The sequence below is a fragment of the Ovis aries genome, chromosome 23 (genome assembly GCF_016772045.2).
Source record: "Ovis aries strain OAR_USU_Benz2616 breed Rambouillet chromosome 23, ARS-UI_Ramb_v3.0, whole genome shotgun sequence".
In the NCBI taxonomy this organism is placed as follows: Eukaryota; Metazoa; Chordata; class Mammalia; order Artiodactyla; family Bovidae; genus Ovis; species Ovis aries.
The window spans coordinates 54,303,307-54,322,563 of NC_056076.1; the positions used below are offsets into that span (position 1 = coordinate 54,303,307).

Sequence of the window (19,257 nt, forward strand, 5' to 3'; positions counted from 1 at the left end):
TGGACTGTGAAGTAAGCTGAGCGCAGAAGAATTGATGCTTTTGAACTGTGGTGTTGGAGAAGACTCTTGAGAGTCCCTTGGACAGCAAGGGGATCCAACCAGCCCATCCTAAAGGAAATCAGTCCTGAACATTCATTGGAAGGACGGATGCTGAAGCTGAAACTCCAATACTTTGGCCACCTCATGCAAAGAACTGACTCATTTGAAAAGACCCTGATGCTGGGAAAGATTGATGGCAGGAGGAGAAGGGAATGACAGAGGATGAGATGGTTGGATGGCATCACAGACTCAATGGACATGAGTTTGAGTAAACTCTGGAGTTGGTGATGGACAGGGAAGCCTGGCGTGCTGTGGTCCATGGGGTCACAAAGAGTCAGACACAACTCTGTGAATGAACTCAACTCTTTGTGACCCCATGGACTGTAGCCCACCAGGCCTCCCTGGAGAAGGAAATGGCAACCCACTCCAGTATTCTTGCCTGGAAAATACCTTGGACAGAGGAGCCTGCTGGGCTATAGGTGATGGGCTCTCAAAGGCGTTGCACACAATTCAGCAACTAAGCAACAATAACAAATGCTGTTCATATTCATAATCGTCTAGAAAGAAAAATTTTAACTACCAGCACTAACATGTGAGGTTAACAGGGTAGTAAGGTACGAGATATATTACACAAAGTTCAGCTGTATTTCTATATACTGGCAACTAACAATTGACATTGACATTTTTTAAAAAGCATTATCATTTTTAAAGTATTGTAAAATATTTGGAAAAATGCCAGGTACTTTCTAGTGCAAAAAGTTCATTAGCAATTAAACAGACCTCTTTGACAGTTTTGGATTCTGACATTTGTTTTAATAAAAATAAAGTTTTTCTCTGAAATTTCTCTTATAAATATATCCAACACCTTCAGTTTAATGAGTTCTATTGGATCAACTGAAATGGCATAGCCTCAAGTCTTAGAAGGGGCTTCTGTTGTGGTTCAGTGATAAAGAATCTGCCTGCAATGCAGGAGACGTGGGTTCCATCCCTGGGTTGGGAAGATCCCCTGGAGAAGGGAATGGCAACCCACTCCAGTATTTTGCCTGGAAAATTCCATGGACAGAGGAACTTGGTAGGCTACAGTCCGTGGGGTTGCAATAGAGACCGACATGACTAAGCAACTAACAACAGCAAAAAGCCTTAAAACATCCATCGCATAGAAAAACTGCCAAAGACTTGACAAGCTGGGAAGGGATTTGTCTCAAAAGGAGTAAAAACATAATGACTTACTTTTCACTCCTTTGATTGGTTTTGATATCATTGTACGGCCATGGGCTACAAGGGACATGCATAAATTGAAGGTATCAATAATATTAAGCACGACCTTTTAATAAACTGATTTATTTGTCTGTTTTAATTTCTTCACTGATAAAATGTGGCCAAAGATACCCTAATATCATATGAAAGTTGTATTTCATAAGCAAGCATGTTTGAGGTACCCAAAACATTGCCTGACTTCAGGCATTCAATAAATATCGTTGTCATATATATATATATATATATATATATATATATATATATACACACACACATACACACACACACACACACACATACCTGGCACTGCTTAGAAACACAATATTCTCACTTGTAGAATTAATAAATCTATGAGTTAATCCTTTTTTAATCTGAGACAAACTACGTTTCTTGACTAGAAAAAGGGTTTCCTCAAGATTTTCAACATATTATTGCCTAGAACGTTGGTTCTAATGGATTTTAAACGCATGTGAACTACTGATCAACTGACCCAGTAACCTTTCAGACGCCTATCTTGAGACTTAAAAGATGAAATCACTCTAAGGTCATGGGTGCTTACAGGGCTGAGAAGACATTCAAGGGTGAGTAGAGACAAAACAATGACAAGCTTCCACCTCACTCTTTTTTCTTAGGTTGGTCCTAACATAGAAGACAGGTGTCTGAAAAATGATGCGGAAAGGAATTAGAGGAAGACTTGTGTAAGATTTTTAGCGTTCTTTTCTGTCAGGAGGATTGTTGAAGGGTTAGTCACAGTAGCTCTCAGAATCGGGATTTCTTGAGTCTTGCTGTAATTAATACCTCATTTCCTTCTCTGTTTTAGTGAATAATTATGTACCATTCAGTTTCATCCACACCTGCTCTGATGGATCAGACCAGTCATTATAAATATTCCTCAGGGTTGCAGATATATAGGGCAATGAATGGACTGAGAATATTTCTGGAGTTCAGTTTGTAGAATTGCAAGCTCAAGAATGGACAGAAAGAAAGGAAAATACACGCTAGATATTGAACACTGTGAAAACTCGGCGGTGAGTATGATTGCCCTATTTTAGTATTTGCCTATATTGCAGTCTGACTTTCAGATTTAATAGCAATTTCTAATTTCTAATTTCTTTACTGCAATGTAGCCAGTCACAATTTTACATCCTTCTCCCAAAGGAAGAGTAACCATGTATTCATTTTTTTCCTTCAACTTTTCACGCTATATTCTGCTCTATTGTACTTTAGAAGCTTGTTTTTATATTTACTTATCTACAGAGTTAGAAATGTTTCCATGACCACATGATATAAAATAAATTCATTTAACTTTCAGTACTCACCACTATGGTGAGACATGATTCAGAGAGGAATTTGCTTGAGCAAATTCATAAAATTTGTAAAGTTCCAAAGACGTCTTGGGTTTAGTTTAAAGTTACATTTTTACAACTTCATACTTAGATTCTAGATATAACTTTTAAACCTGTCAGAATTCATATTTCTAAGTATGCTGGAAATCCAGATACTAATCCTGGATATTCTCTTTAGGTGAAAGAAATCCTTAGAAAATCTCTACTTTGTATGAAAATATGACCTTTCTATCTATTTTTAAGGGCTTTATACCAAGAATCAAGTCTTCACTACATAGTTTTAAGTGGTCTTTTAGATAGTAGAACAAAGGATTTTGCTGTTAAGTCACTAAGTCGTGTTCAACTCATTGGGACCCCAAGGACTGTAGACCCCCAGGCTCCTCTGGGTTGCCATTTCCTTCTCCAGGAGATCTTGCCTACCTAGGGATTGAACCCTCATCTCCTGCATTGGCAGGCAGGTTCTTTACCACTGAGCCACCAGGGAAGCCCAGAACCAAGGAAAGAACTGTGCTAAAGATTGAAATGATAAGATAAAGTTCACCCCTGAAAAATAAAAGCAATATTTTGTCTGTACAGTTTGGAGCAGTGGCAGTAGGCCTGTATTTACTCACCTATAAATGAAGCCTAAGAAGGTCAAGCCCTATTGGTTAGTTGAATAAGAATCCCACAGAGGATTCTTGGTTTACTGAAAGAAAAGAGTTTGTCCTTTGAGTCATCACACAAAGGACCATCCTGAGGCTACTCTCCTTGTCATTTGTGTTGAGTTTGACACTCCATAATTGAATCTTCAGAATGCTGGAAGAGTCAGGTGGAAACAAAATCCCTTTAGCCAAGTATTCATCTTGATAGTTTCTCTAGAAAACAGCAAACTTGAAGATGTTTACAAATACTATTTCAAGCATATTTTTCAGCATATGTCTGGCTAGCTGAAAATGTTTCATTTACCATAGATATTTAAGGCATAGTAATAAAAATATTTTCTCTTAAGATCAAATTAAATAATAGAATTTAAAAATGAATTGAAACTCATAAAGAAAATAAATTTTGGTATATTGTTTTTCTGTTGGGAGATATAGGAACTTAATCCTCATAAAGTGAGGGGAAAAGCTTAGAGAACTTTCCTTGGTAATTGTTAATGTACTTCAGTTGCCTATGGCCATTCTTAGCTAAAGCTGACTCTCTAATTAAACATTCACAGCTCCTCAATGATTACAATTTTGTAGAGACTTCACTTGTCCTGAGTCAGAGCAAACATGACACGGCAGAAATTGTTACTGGGGCTGTAATATTACCCAGAAGCTGAGCCTAGATCACAGGTTCTCCACCCTTATTGTAAATGCCACCCATCATTTTCCTTCTTTGAAAGGGTTGAGATTCTATCCATGCCAGAACATTCTGCAAAAATGGCCTAGTGAGTGAGTCTCACTTTGTTCACAAACCACATGAAAATATCCAAGTCCTTCAAGATATCCAAGTTCATCAAACTGGCAAGTTCAGTCAAACTGGATAATAACTAAAGCGATGGAAATCTTCAGGTAGGAAAATAAGCTAGGCGGTTATTAAAGATAAATCCAACTTGACTCAGATTTACCTAATGAATAACATGGACTTTGTTTAATCCTATGCAGTAAAACTAGAGCTGTTTCCTTAATCCCTTTGATATAACCCTTATAGAAAAATCTAACTTAGCAAAGTCTTTCCTGACAAGAGTATTCCATCTTATCTATATTTAATAGCAATCATTGATTTTTGGTATTGTTGATAATACTTCCCAGTGGAGCAATGACGTTATACAATGCTGGTTTGACAGTTTTATGCAACTCTTTGATTGATGGGTCAGCAATTTTTATAGCTATTTTGTAATGGGTTATTAAATCAACATGATAAGAGACAACTAGTAGTTGCAGCATTAGAAATAAAAGCACCAATACTATACTAAGGATAATGAGCTAATACTTACTGAAAGCATAGTCTATGCCAGACATCACTCTAACTCTTTTCATAAATCATTAAGTGAAGTGAAAGTTGCTCAGTTGTGTCCAACTCTTTGCGACGTATAGACTGTATATATGGATGGACTGTAGCCTGCTAGGCTTCTCTGCCCATGGGATTTCCCAGGCAAGAACACTGGAGCGGGTTACCATGCCCTTCTCCAGGGGATCTTGTCGACCCAGGGATTGAACCCAGGTCTCCTGCATGCTAGGTAGATTCTTTACCATCTGAGCCACTAATCATTAATCCTCAGAGCAAATCTACAAGTGTGAGGAATCCTACTAGCCTCCTTTTTAGCAAGAAATGGCAGAGATGTCCTTGACTCACAGCTAGAAAATCAGTATTATTTTCCTATAAGATGGAGACCCTCAGGCAATCCTATATCATTTTTGAGATGTAATAAAACTTTTTGCCCAGATCCATATTTTCCTGAACTTCCTTCTCTCCCATTTTCATTTTTTTATTATTCTTTCTCCTCTTTTTAACACACCCCTTCCTCCCAATATTTCCCACTGATCTCACCCATTTTCAATTTTTATCACCCCTTTTTTCAACAATGTTTAGCAGTTACTGTATTTGTTTCAGTTCAGTTCAGTTGCTCAGTCATGTCTGACTTTTTTGCAAGCCCATGAATTGCAGCATGCCAGGCTTCCCTGTCCATCACCAACTCCTGGAGTTCACTCAAACTCACATCCATCGAGTTGGTAATGATATCTAGCCATCTCATCCTCTGTCGTCCCCTTCTCCTCCTGCTCCCAAGCCCTCCCAGCATCAGAGTTTTTTTTTCTATTTGTTTATACACAAATGTTTTCCTCCCTGTTATATTAGCATGCAAACTCCCTGTGAGCAGAGACTTTTGTTGTTGTTGTTGTTGTTGAGAACTGTTTTTATACTGCTCTGTGCTGAAGAGGTCAAGGCTATGGTTTTTCCAGTGGTCATGTATGGATGTGAGAGTTGGACTGTGAAGAAAGCTGAGTGCAGAAGAATTGATGCTTTTGAACTGTGGTGTTGGAGAAGACTCTTGAGAGTCCCTTGGACTGCAAGGAGATCCAACCAGTCCATTCTGAAGGAGATCGGTCCTGGGTGTTCATTGGAAGGACTGATGCTAAAGCTGAAACTCCAATACTTTGGTCACCTAATACAAAGAGTTGACTCATTGGAAAAGACTCTGATGCTGGGAGGGATTGAGGACAGGAGGAGAAGGGGACGACAGAGGATGAGATGGCTGGATGGCATCACCGACTTGATGGACATGAGTTTGAGTGAACTCTGGGAGTTGGTGATGGACAGGGAGGCCTGGCAAGCTGCGATTTATGGGGTCGCAAAGAGTCGGACACGACTGAGCAACTGAACTGAACTGAACTGATGCTGAAGAAGGGGCTTCCCTGGTGGCTCAGCTGGTAAAGAATCCACCTGCAATGAGGAAAAAAAACCACCTGGGTTCAATCCCTGGGTTGGGAAGATCCCCTGGAGCAGGAAACTGCTACCCACTCCAGTATTCTAGCCTGGAGAATTCCATGAACTATATAGTCCATGGGGTTGCAAAGAGTTGGACACAACTGAGTGACTTTCACTTTCACTTTCATGCTGAAGAGGAACCCAACAAAAACATGTCACAAACTGGACAAAGGACTTACCTTCTGGGTCCTTGTCATGGGCTTGCAAGTTCCACTGCATCGAGCATGGTGTGCATTATACAAGGAATCTCTTTGTGTGAGAATTTTTCATTGGTATAGCGTAGTATAGTATACACTATATTAATATATTATTGTAGTTCAGTATAATAATATGCCATATATAATGCAGTAGAGTGGAAATTACACTAGCCTTAACACTGGAAAGTCTGAGCACCAACGCTCAGTATTGGGTCATCCAGGATAATAATGGTACTACTACTTCCAACATCAACTCTTTCGTTTCGGTATTCTCATTTCTAGAATAACCTGAACAGCTTGTATCTGATAAGCTGGAAGAACTTTTTCAGCTCTAACATTCCTTTCCTTGGATGAACACATGTTCCCTTAAATATGCTCCACCTACAACATTTGCAACATTAATGTATTTAATAAATTACTACATTTGTAATATAACAGAGAAGATGGATTATATACATTCCCGATCTGAAATTCTGGATAACATAAAAATCGGTTAAAAGTTAACATAGAATACTCTGTCTAGATTTTTTGTGTCTTCAGAGGATAAGAAAACATTTATCTCTTTTTAAAGTCTTGTGTTATCCCTTTAAATAATAACAGCAACAGCCTTGTTTATTTTTGACTGAAGAGTGTAATTTCAGAAATTCAACACCATGCTTTCTGTTCACTTAACACTTCATCTCTATAGTCAGCCACGTGTTCAAATAACCAAGAGACTCACAGCACCACATACTGGCATGCACAATCAAGTGATGTCCCTTCCAACTTAACTGGGGTGTGTGTGAACCCAGGAGTCCCTGCACGGTCAGGAATGCCACCCACAAGTAATATTTAGTAGAGCACCTTTTATCCAGGTTGGAATGTGCTCTCTGTGGAGATGTATTTGGTCTATTCTTTCCCAGGACATGTATTTAATCCTTTTATTCACCTACATTCATTTTGAGCATTTGCTGTGTTCTCAGTATAAGTTGCTACTGCTGCTGCTGCTAAGTCGCTTCAGTCGTGTCCAACTCTGTGTGACCCCATAGACAGCAGCCCACCAGGCTCCCCCGTCCCTGGGATTCTCCAGGCAAGAACACTGGAGTGGGTTGCCATTTCCTTCTCCAATGCATGAACGTGAAAAGTGAAAGTGAAGTCGCTCAGTTGTGTCTGACTCTTAGCGACCCCATGGACTGCAGCCTACCAGGCTCCTCTGTCCATGGGATTTTCCAGGCAAGAGTACTGGAGTGGGGTGCCATTGCCTTTTCCGATCAGTATAAGTTACCATGAGGCAATCCACAAGAAGAAGAGTGGTTGATAGTCTCTGTTTTCAAAGAGCTAGTGTTCTTTAAACATTGCAGATTCAAATATTCTCAGATAATGTATGAAAATAAAAGGAAATAATTATAAGGTACAAACACAAGTTTGAGAAGGGAGAACGGATGAGACTCCGATGAGAGACTGGGTCATATTTGAAACTTTGAGAATCCTACTCTATTGTGATCATCTTATTTTCTTACGCTGTTCCAGCCTCTCAACCTGTATGTAACACTGTTTATGGCTCTCTTGGTTCTGAACTCTAGTTCTCATAACCTTGACATAGGATCCTGGCTCTATTCTCCAGATTTTCTCTGCTAGCTTTGGAGACTAGATTCAACTTTCCTTGGTTCTTGATCTTGGCTGTTTGCTGACTTAACTTTATCTCAGGACTGTATCCCTATATCTTCAGCTCCAGTTTAGAAACTTGGCATTGACTATACATTATGTATCCTGCTTGGCAGTTTGGTTGGGTTACCATGACTCTGGAATGCCCATCCTCCATGGTGGAGTCTTGCTGTGGAGGTTCAGTAGAAAAAGTATGAACTTTGTTGAGCCAAAGCAAAAACAATACCCAGTTGTGGATGTGACTGGTGATAGAAGCAAGATCCGATGCTGTAAAGAGCAATATTGCATAGGAACCTGGAATGTCAGGTCCATGAATCAAGGCAAATTGGAAGTGGTCAAACAAGAGACGGCAAGGGTGAACGTAGACATTCTAGGAATCAGCAAACTAAAATGGACTGGAATGGGTGAATTTAACTCAGATGACTATTACGTCTACTACTGCGGGCAGGAATCCCTCAGAAGAAATGGAGTAGCCATCATGGTCAACAAAAGAGTCTGAAATGCAGTACTTGGATGCAATCTCAAAAACGACAGAATAATCGCTGTACGTCTCTAAGGCGAACCATTCAATATCACAGTTATCCAAGTCTATGCCCCAACCAGTAATGCTGAAGAAGCTGAAGTTGAACGGTTTTATGAAGACCTACAAGACCTTTTAGAAGTAACACCCTAAAAAGATATCCTTTTCATTATAGGGGACTGGAATGCAAAAGTAGGAAGTCAAGAAACACCTGGAGTAACAGGCAAATTTGGCCTTGGAATCCAGAATGAAGCAGGGCAAAGACCAATAGAGTTTTGCCAAGAAAATGCGCTGGTCATAGGAAACACCCTCTTCCAACAACACAAGAGAAGACTCTACACATGGACATCACCAGATGGTCAACACTGAAATCAGATTGATTATATTCTTTGCAGCCAAAGATGGAGAAGCTCTATAGAGTCAACAAAAATAAGACCAGGAGCTGACTATGGCTCAGATCATGAACTCCTTATTGCCAAATTCAGACTTAAATTGAAGAAAGTAGGGAAAACTGCTAGACCATTCAGGTATGACCTAAATCAAATCCCTTATGATTATACAGTGGAAGTGAGAAATAGATTTAAGGGCCTAGATCTGATAGATAGAGTGCCTGATGAACTATGGAATGAGGTTCATGACATTGTACAGGCGACAGGGATCAAGACCATCCCCATGGAAAAGAAATGCAAAAAACCAAGATGGCTGTCTGGGGAGGCCTTACAAATAGCTGGGAAAAGAAGAGAGGTGAAAAGCAAAGGGGAAAAGGAAAGATATAAGCATCTGAATGCAGAGTTCCAAAGAATAGCAAGAAGAGATAAGAAAGCCTTCTTCAACGATCAATGCAAAGAAATAGAGGAGAACAACAAAATGGGAAAGACTAGAGATCTCTTCAAGAAAATTAGAGATACCAAGGGAACATTTCATGCAAAGATGGGCTCAATAAAGGACAGAAATGGTATGGACCTAACAGAAGCAGAAGATATTAAGAAGATGTGGCAAGAATACACAGAAGAACTGTACAAAAAAGATCTTCATGACCCAGATAATCATGATGATGTGATCACTAATCTAGAGCCAGACATCTTGGAATGTGAAGTCAAGTGGGCCTTAGAAAGCATCACTATGAACAAAGCTAGTGGAGGTGATGGGATTCCAGTTGAGCTGTTTCAAATCCTGAAAGATGATGCTGTGAAAGTGCTGCACTTAATATGCCAGCAAATGTGGAAAGCTCAGCAGTGGCCACAGGACTGGAAAAGCTCAGTTTTCATCCTAATTCCAAAGAAAGGCAATGCAAAAGAATGCTCAAACTACCACACAATTACACTCATCTCACATGCTAGTAAAGTAATGCTCAAAATTCTCCAAGCCAAGCTTCAGCAATACGTGAACCATGAACTCCCTGATGTTCAAGCTGGTTTTAGAAATGGCAGAGGAACCAGAGATCAAATTGCCAACATCTGCTGGATCATGGAAAAAGCAAGAGAGTTCCAGAAAAACATCTATTTCTGCTTTCTTGACTATGCCAAAACCTTTGACTGTGTGGATCACAATAAATTGTGGACAATTCTGAAAGAGATGGGAATACCAGACCACCTGACCTGTCTCTTGAGAAATCTGTATGCAGGTCACGAAGCAACAGCTAGAACTGGACATGCAACAACAGACTGGTTCCAAATAGGAAAAGAAGTACATCAAGGCTGTATATTGTCACCCTGCTTATTTAACGTCTATGCAGAGTACATCATGAGAAATGCTGGACTGGAAGAAACATAAGCTGGAATCAAGATTGCCGGGAGAAATATCAATAACCTCAGATATGCAGATGACACCACCCTTATGGCAGAAAGTGAAGAGGAACTAAAAACCCTCTTGATGAAAGTGAAAGAGGAGAGTGAAAAAGTTGGCTTAAAGCTCAACATTTAGAAAACTAAGATCATGGCATCTGATCCCATCACTTCATGGGAAATAGATGGGGAAACAGTGGAAACAGTGTCAGACTTTATTTTGGGGGGGCTCCAAAATCACTGCAGATGGTGACTGCAGCCATGAAATTAAAAGACGCTTACTCCTTGGAAGAAAAGTTATGACCAATCTAGATAGTGTATTCAAAAGCAGAGATATTACTTTGCCGACTAAGGTCCATCTAGTCAAGGCTATGGTTTTTCCTGTGGTCATGTATGGATGTGAGAATTGGACTGTGAAGAAGGCTGAGCGCTGGAGAATTGATGCTTTTGAACTGTAGTGTTGGAGAAGACTCTTGAGAGTCCCTTGGACTGCAAGGAGATCCAACCAGTCAATTCTAAATGAGATCAGCCCTGGGATTTCTTTGGAAGGAATGATGCTAAAGCTGAAGCTCCAGTACTTTGGCCACCTCATGCGAAGAGCTGACTCATTGGAAAAGATTCTGATGCTGAGAGGGATTAGGGGCAGGAGGAGAAGGGGACGACCGAGGATGAGATGGCTTGATGGCATCACGGACTCGATGGATGTGAGTCTGAGTGAACTCCGGGAATGGTGATGGACAGGGAGGCCTGGCGTGCTGCGATTCATGGGGTCGCAAAGAGTCGGACACGACTGAGCGACTGACTGAATTGAACTGAACTGATACTATTGCTAGGTCAGTGTGAAATAATAAGTGAGTTAAATGAGTGGAGATAGAAAATGTTTCTACTTGTTTGGAGAGATAAAAAGCAGAATTTAAAGAGGCCTTAGATAACATCGAATCTGGTAGTTCTTAAACCTAGCTGTGTATAAAAACACCCAGGGATTATTAAAGAAATATTGATGGCTGAGCCCCGCCCTAGAACAGTTAAACTGGAAACTCTAGTGGTGGGATGCATGTAACAATATTTCTTAAACACTTCAGGTGAATCTAATATGCAGCTAATGATGCGAATGTGGGATCTAGTCCCATTCCATCGTTTAACAATCAGGGGAAATGTGACCCAGGAAATTTAAAACATTTCCCAGAACTCATATTGCTTTTGCCAGAAGTGGCTGAAATAGGAGGAGGACTTAACTGTCCTGTTATCTGGCTATGTGCACTTTATTTCATTAAGCTGCTTTTTATAAAATTTTCTCAAGGCAGTATTATAGTACCTTCGGTCTTGGTGAAGAAGATGACACTTTCTCTACGACTGACTTGGTCTTCGTGGCCCTCATTTGCCTGACCTCAGGGACCCCTGTCCTCATTCCGCTCCTGTTGCCTTGCAGCTGCCACCATTTGCACAAAACCCTGACCTTTCAACAAATACCACAGTCTGTATTTTGTAACATTTAAGACCTGCGCTAGTCTGCCTGGAAGACATGAGTGTCGTAGTTGTATTCCATTCTGTGAGGGTTGTGCTCTCATCCAAATGACAATGAAATAATTAATCATATCAAACAATTGAAAATTTATGTAGGTTTCACATTGCCAGGAACTTTGCAGACCTTGTTTTATTTTGTACTGTCATCATTGGAAAATTTCCGAGAATTCTTCCATTGTGCACTTTCAGATATTTCAAGCCTGGGAAGGACATAATGAACTCAGCTAGATTCTCTGCTCCCATAGTCCTTCCTCCTGGGTCCCAGGAAGCTACTTGCAGACTGGATGATAGGAAACTAAAAGGATTATTATTAGGAATGGTCCATCAGTCGGTGATCAATAAAACTTAAAGATTTAGGAATACTCTAAGAACAGTTTTGAAAAACTTTACAGTGTTATTCCCCTCCTGATAACACAATCGCTGTCCGATACTCAGGTATTGGGGTAAAACTAGATACCTGAGAAGACCTTGCTGTGTTGAAGGTAAAGCCTGCAGCCTTCTGCATGGTGAATGAAGGTTGGGAAAGGCATTCCCAAATAGCAGAACTGTTTGTGCCAAAGTCCTACCTTAGAAGTGAGACGGTACATTAAATAAACTGAGTGGAGGACAGTGTGGCTCAGGGCTACTGTATCAGCCAAGAGAAAAAGGAAACTTGGAATAAAGTGGCATCAACAGAGATAAAGGCAGTAATACTGGGACATGTTTAGCAGATGAAGTTAAAAGGGCTTGGTAACGGACTGGGAGATTTCAAGGATAATCCCTTTGCTCCACTTTACCAAAGTGAATCGAACGGTGGTGCCATTTAACGACATCTGAGATTTGGCCTGATTTCCTAGCAAGATCATAACCTTAGGTTTGGACTCAGTGTGATGCCTTCGAGCCATCTGAGACGTGCTATTGTGTAAGCATTGAAAGGCTCGAGGGGAAAGCTGGGTTGAAGATAAACTTGAGAGTCATTTGGATATAGATAGAAATTAAAATCATAGTGGGGATAAAGAATAGAGTGGTTACATTGGCCCACTGCCTATTTTTGTGAATAAAGCTTTATTGGAACACAGCCATGCTCATTTGTTTACTCACTGTCTATCACTGCTTAACACTATAATGGCAGACTGGTAGAGTTATAACAAAAACTGTATGACTCACAAAGCTGAAAATATTTACTATTTGGTCCTTCATAGAAAAAGTGCACTACCCTAAGACTTAGTATGGAAAAATACAAGGGCCTAAGAATGACAGGGCTTCCCAGGTGGTGCTAGTGGTAAAGAACTTACCAGCCAATGCAGGAGACATAAGAGACGTGGATTCGATCCCTGGGTTAGGATGATCCCTTGGAGGCAGGACGTGGCAACCCACTCCAGTATTCTTGCCTGGAGAATCCCATGGACAGAGGAGCCTGGTGGGCTACAGTCTGTAGGGTTGCAAAGAATCGGACACAACTGAAGCGACTTAGCATGCACATAAGAATGTCAACTGTAAAGACTGAAAGTGGATCAGAACTTTCAAAAGAAACTGAGAAGATCCCCGGAGGTTAGGAGAAAACCAGTGAGAATGGAAGTAATCATTCAAGAAAGAAGAGCAATGACCTTCATTGGCAAATGCTGCTGAGGGCTTAAAGACGAGGGCTAAAATCCATCAGTTAGATTTTGGTGAATGCGTGCTATTGATGACTCTGTTAAGAGGTTTTTCAGAGGCCTGGAAGGAGCAGAAGCTGAACTGGGTTGGACTGAAGAGTGTGCAAATCGAGATGCTGTGTTTAGACCAATCGAGAAATTCTGTTCTCCGAAGAGAGAGGAAGAGAAGTAGCTAGAAGCGTATTTTAATTTATTTATTTATGGCTGTTCCGAGTCTTGACTGCTGCACAGGCTTTTTCTCTACTTGCAGTGTGAGGGCTTCTCATTGCCGTGGCTTCTCTCGTTGCAGAGCACCGTACCTGTGGCTCCCGAGCTCTAGAGCACAGGCTCAGTAATTGCAGTGCGTGGGCTTCGATGCTCCTTGGCATGTGGGGTTTTCCCAGATCAGGGATCAAACCTGAGCCCCCGTATCAGTGGTGGATTCTTTACCACTGAGCCCCCAGGGAAGCCACTAGATGGGTATTTGAAACCAAGGAGATTTTCTTGTTTAAGATGAGAGGAGAGATTTCAGTGTGGAAAAACATCTATTTCTGCTTTATTGATTATGCCAAAGCCTTTGACTGTGTGGATCACAATAAATTGTGGAAAATTCTGAAAGAAATGGGGATACCAAACCACCTGACCTGCCTCTTGAGAAACCCACATGCAGGTCAGGAAGCAACAGTTAGAACTGGACATGGAACAACAGACTAGTTCCAAATAGGAAAAGGAGTACATCAGGGCTGTATATTGTCACCCTGCTTATTTAACTTCTATGCAGAGTACATCATGAGAAACGCTGGGCTGGAAGAAACACAAGCTGGAATCAAGGTTACCGGGAGAAATATCAATAACCTCAGATATGCAGATGACACCACCCTTATGACAGAAAGTGAAGAGGAACTCAAAAGCCTCTTGATGAAAGTGAAAGAGAAGAGTGAAAAGGTTGGCTTAAAGCTCAACATTCAGAAAACGAAGATCATGGCATCTGGTCCCATCACTTCATGGGAAATAGATGGGGAAACAGTGGAAACAGTGTCAGACTTTATTTTGGGGGGCTCCAAAATCACTGCAGGTGGTGACTGCAGCCATGAAATTAAAAGACGCTTACTCCTTGGAAGAAAAGTTATGACCAACCTAGATAGCATACTGAAAATCAGAGACATTACTTTACCAACAAAGGTCCGTTTAGTCAAGGCTATGGTTTTTCCTGTGGTCATGTGTGGATGCAAGAGTTGGACTGTGAAGAAGGCTGAGGGCCAAAGAATTGATGCTTTTGAACTGTGGTGTTGGAGAAGAGTCTTGAGAGTCCCTTGGACTGCAAGGAGATCCAACCAGTCCATTCTAAAGGAGACTAGTCCTGGGTGTTCTTTGGAAGGAATGATGCTAAAGCTGAAGCTCCAGTACTTTGGCCACCTCATGCGAAGAGTTGACTCATTGGAAAAGATTCTGATGCTGGGAGAGATTGGGGGCAGGAGGAGAAGGGGACGACCAAGGATGAGATGGCTGGATGGCATCACCGACTCGATGGATGTGAGTCTGAGTGAAGTCTGGGAGATGGTGATGGACAGGGAGGCCTGGCGTGCTGTGATTCATGGGGTCGCAAAGAGTCAGACACAACTGAGCGACTGAACTGAACTGAAAATGTTAAAAGGAGGCAGTCATTTAAGGGAAAAATGGTGAGTATTCAGTCCTGGAGGAAGGATAAGACAAAAGATTTACTGAGGAAGGCAGAGGGGATGGGATTGCATCTTTTGTATCAATCAGGAAAAGAAGAGAATGGATTCATGGGTTCGATACCCAGTGGAGGTTTGAAAGAGTTCCCATTGGATGATTTCAAGTTTCCCAATGAAGTAGAAAGGAAGTGAAGTCAATTAATAGGAATGAGGAGGGAACAATTTGTGTATGAGTGTTGGTGGGTGGAGGTTTCAGGTTTAAAGAGAGGGAAGAAGATTAAGGAAGTATTTTCAAAGGAGGGCAGTTCTTAATCAGAGTTATAATAGGATGGGAGAACAGTACAGAAAATCCAGCTGAGAATGATGACCACACATTTCTGTTAATTCTGATGTGCTCAGGGACGTGCCTTTCCCCAGCCATGTGACTGTTCAAGGGAAGGTCCAGCGTAAGCAGTCACTTGTTTGCCAACTGGAAAAACTGAGCAGCGGGAAGTGCAAGAAGTTTTAGAGAGTTAGCAACCGTACTGAAAAATGGGCCCTGGAACAAAAGGTGGATAAAGAGAGATCTGAGTGAAGCCAGGGCTGCTGGGCTGGACATTTTAAGAAAACTAAAGAAAGGCTGTTACAGCAATAATTGAACAAACAAGTTGGAAGGAGAGAACTTGGTGGTTAGAGCACAGGATTCCTGAAGAAGTGATTTTGGAAACAGTGCAGATTGGGGTAATGACAATGTTCAGGGATGTATTGGGTGCAAAGAGGAGAATCTACCATTAAAGTATTGTTCTGCTTATGTGAAAAGACAGAAGCCCTCATACTTATCATTGGAACATAGGATAAAAGAAGATGTGATATTAACAGATTGTGATTGCTTCTAATATTACTGAAAGCGTGCAATTACCTCCATCCGAATCAAAGTGTGGACTTTAAGGCTAAATTGCTTCAGAGACATATAGGGATTCAATGGTGTTAATACATTAGGTTATAATAACACAAAAGAGATGATAAATTACAAACATTTTTGTTTTCACTACTAATATTTTTTATTCACACTCTTCTTAGGTGAAAGAAAATTGCTGCGGTAAGCTGACTCTATGGAAGATCTTTTTGGTTTGTTTCTTAGCCTGTGTGATAACAACAACAATTGGAGTACTCATAATAACCCTGGTGAATAATAACAATTATCAACATTATTATTATTCATTGTTAATAATAAGTATTATTAAAAATAATAATTATAATAATTTTCTAATATTATTAATTATAATAACAACTCATCTATTGTTCTCCAGCTACCCAGAAGAAGCCCGATACAGTCTACAACGAGCATCAGTTCAACAGAACCAGCAACCACCACTTCACCCGAACCTACAACCTCCACTACTTGGCAGCCTGCAACGAGCACCCGTTCAACGGAACCCGCAACCACCACTTCACCCGGACCTACAACCTCCACTACTTGGCAGCCTGCAACGAGCACCCGTTCAACGGAACCGGCAACCACCACTTCACCTGAACCTACAACCTCCGCTACTTGGCAGCCTACAACGAGCACCAGTTCAACAGAACCCGCAACCACCACTTCACCCGGACCTACAATCTCCGCTACTTGGCAGCCTGCAACGAGCACCAGTTCAACGGAACCGGCAACCACCACTTCACCCGGACCTACAATCTCCGCTACTTGGCAGCCTACAACGAGCACCAGTTCAGTGGAACCGGCAACCACCACTTCACCCGGACCTACAACCTCCGCTACTTGGCAGCCTACAACGAGCACCAGTTCAGTGGAACCGGCAACCACCACTTCACCCGGACCTACAACCTCCGCTACTTGGCAGCCTATAACGAGCACCCGTTCAACGGAACCGGCAACCACCACTTCACCCGGACCTACAATCTCCGCTAGTTGGCAGCCTACAACGAGCACCAGTTCAGTGGAACCGGCAACCACCACTTCACCCGGACCTACAACCTCCACCACTTCAAATGAACTTACAACCACAGCAGCTACCTCCACAGATTAAAGTGAAACCCCAGCTTCCAGCTCTCCAACAGGACGATAAGATCACCGCTTCCTGCATCGATGACCACGACCACTCCCACTGAAGCCACGACTGCTGCCGCTCCCTCTTAGCTTCCGAAAGCAGCGGGCAGCACTCTCCCTCAGTCCCGTGTAATCGCCACCTGCTCATCTGAGCCTGCAACTGCAGTGCCACCGTTCTCACTTGAATCTAGTGGGACTGCCGCCAGCCCTCGGAACGTTCTGTGGCAGGTTAACCTTTCGTATTTTCCACTACAAATTAACCTACACTCGTCTCCCCTCACTGGCTCTTTCCTCACACTCTAGCTCCCTCTTCAAGAGCTGACTCTATGTCCACTACCATTGCTGCGTTATACCTATAGCAGCTACCATGAGGCCAATTGAAGAAGAGAAACTTAGCCAGTGAATAAGGGAAGAATTATCTTCATTTTCACCACACCAACACTTAGGACTTCCAAACCTATTAAAACTATTTTTCTTTTAAGAGCTGTACACCAGAAACTAGCACATTGTAAACCAATGTTAATAAAAATTTTTAAAAAGAACTGAACACCCAGGCTAAGAACCTTCTCTTTTTTGTATATTTCAAAATGATATAATTTCATATGGAAAAAGTAATCCAATTTGTTCATTTAGAATGTCTTTAAGACATTTTCTATAAAAGAATGTAGTAAAATAAGCCATTTAGTTTTTAATTTGTGTTGGTTTCAGTTCAGAACATTGCATTCTTCCTTAGACAAATGATAGACATAACACATTTTATAAGGGGGAGATTTTAAAAAATTTAGAATTTATAATAATTATTTCCTTTATAGTGAATTTTATTGTGTTTCTTCAGTTTCCCTTTTGATTTTATTTTAATTATTTATTTTTTTAACTAAAGTAAAAGTACATTTATTTTCAGTATCCTTTGTTGATACTTTAAAACCTCAAACTTTATAAAAAGTTAAAATACTGGTTATATAAAATATTTCTCCCATTATGTTTTTGTTTCTCAGGAATACAAAGTGGGCTCAGAAATGCACAGATACCAATTACAGACGCAAAAGTCTTTCCATAACTGTTGTAAGGTGATTGTTGAGGTTAATACTCCTTTTCAATAACATATCAATGCCAATCATTTAAGTTAGTGAAAGAATTCTCTTAAAACCCTAGTTGCAGAAAGAACAATTCAATTTAGTAATGTTTCTGTTGAACCACCAATAGTGATGTCAATCTTATCCCCAGTTTCTTCCTGTAACTGGAATTGAAAATACAATAGTTTTACCTGATTTATTCACAGCCAAAGGAAGAAAGTAATTTCTGGTAAATTACCTTTTAAGCAACCATATTCTATTTACTTTGATACTACCAAAAGTGAATTTGAATCTCTATTTTAAAATTAAAGTATTAAATAAGTTAATTAAAGACTTGTTTTAAGCCTCTGTTAAAGGACAGAAATTACAGAAGAAGAAAACAGCAGTATAGATTAAGTATTAAATTCATTAATTTAATTTTTACATTGAATAATAATTGTAGCAGATTTAAATTACAATTGATGATATTCCAGACTTACTAAATCAAGACCTTTAGATTGGAACTAGTAATCTATAGTTTTAAAAACTATATAGATGTCCAACAAGTTTGAGAATCAGTGGTTCAAAAGCCTTAGTCTAAGAATGGCATTAAAACAACTCAAATTCTAATTAAAAATATTACAAATCAGAATCATGTACTAGGCATGCAAAAAATTAGAATTACCCTGGTGGCTCAAGAATCCACCTGGTAAAGAATTCGCCTGCAATGCTGGAGACCTGGGTTCAATCCCTGGGTTGGGAAGATCCCTTGGAGAAGGGACCGTCTATGCACTCCAGTATTCTGGCCTGGAGAATTCCATGGACTGTATGGGATTGCAAAGAGTCATACATGACTGAGCGACTTGTGCTTTCACTTCACAGATCTAGCTATGTACAAAAAACTTACACATATGATCAAGAGGGGAATGTTTCATTTGCCAAATATTGAAAAAGCATTTCCAAACAAAACTTGTAAATTAAATCTTCTGAGAAAATTTTAAATTGTTTAAAATCTCATACTTGGATCTCAGTGAACACTCACTGTTAATTTTTACTAGCTGAGTTATTTTAATTATATGTGCTCAGAAGCACTCACATTTTAGTAAATATA

At 40.5% G+C, this 19,257-nt stretch overlaps 1 protein-coding gene across 4 annotated transcripts; it reads left to right on the top strand.

The window, feature by feature from the left end:
- The first annotated feature begins 2,206 nt into the window (after positions 1-2,206).
- On the top strand, positions 2,207-17,641 carry DYNAP (dynactin associated protein). 4 transcript variants are annotated; one of them, XM_042239217.1, is made up of 4 exons: positions 2,207-2,324; positions 16,110-16,214; positions 16,340-16,747; positions 16,808-17,641. In XM_042239217.1, exons 1-4 carry the CDS (start codon positions 2,268-2,270, stop codon positions 17,072-17,074), a joined length of 837 nt encoding a protein of 278 aa, XP_042095151.1. In that variant the 5' UTR covers positions 2,207-2,267; the 3' UTR covers positions 17,075-17,641. The 4 variants fall into 4 exon arrangements, with proteins under 4 accessions (XP_042095151.1, XP_027816616.1, XP_027816617.1 ...); XM_027960815.2 differs by having other exon boundaries at positions 16,340-17,641; XM_042239216.2 differs by lacking the exon at positions 2,207-2,324 and adding an exon at positions 14,925-15,053 and having other exon boundaries at positions 16,340-17,641.
- Positions 17,642-19,257: the final 1,616 nt, after the last annotated feature.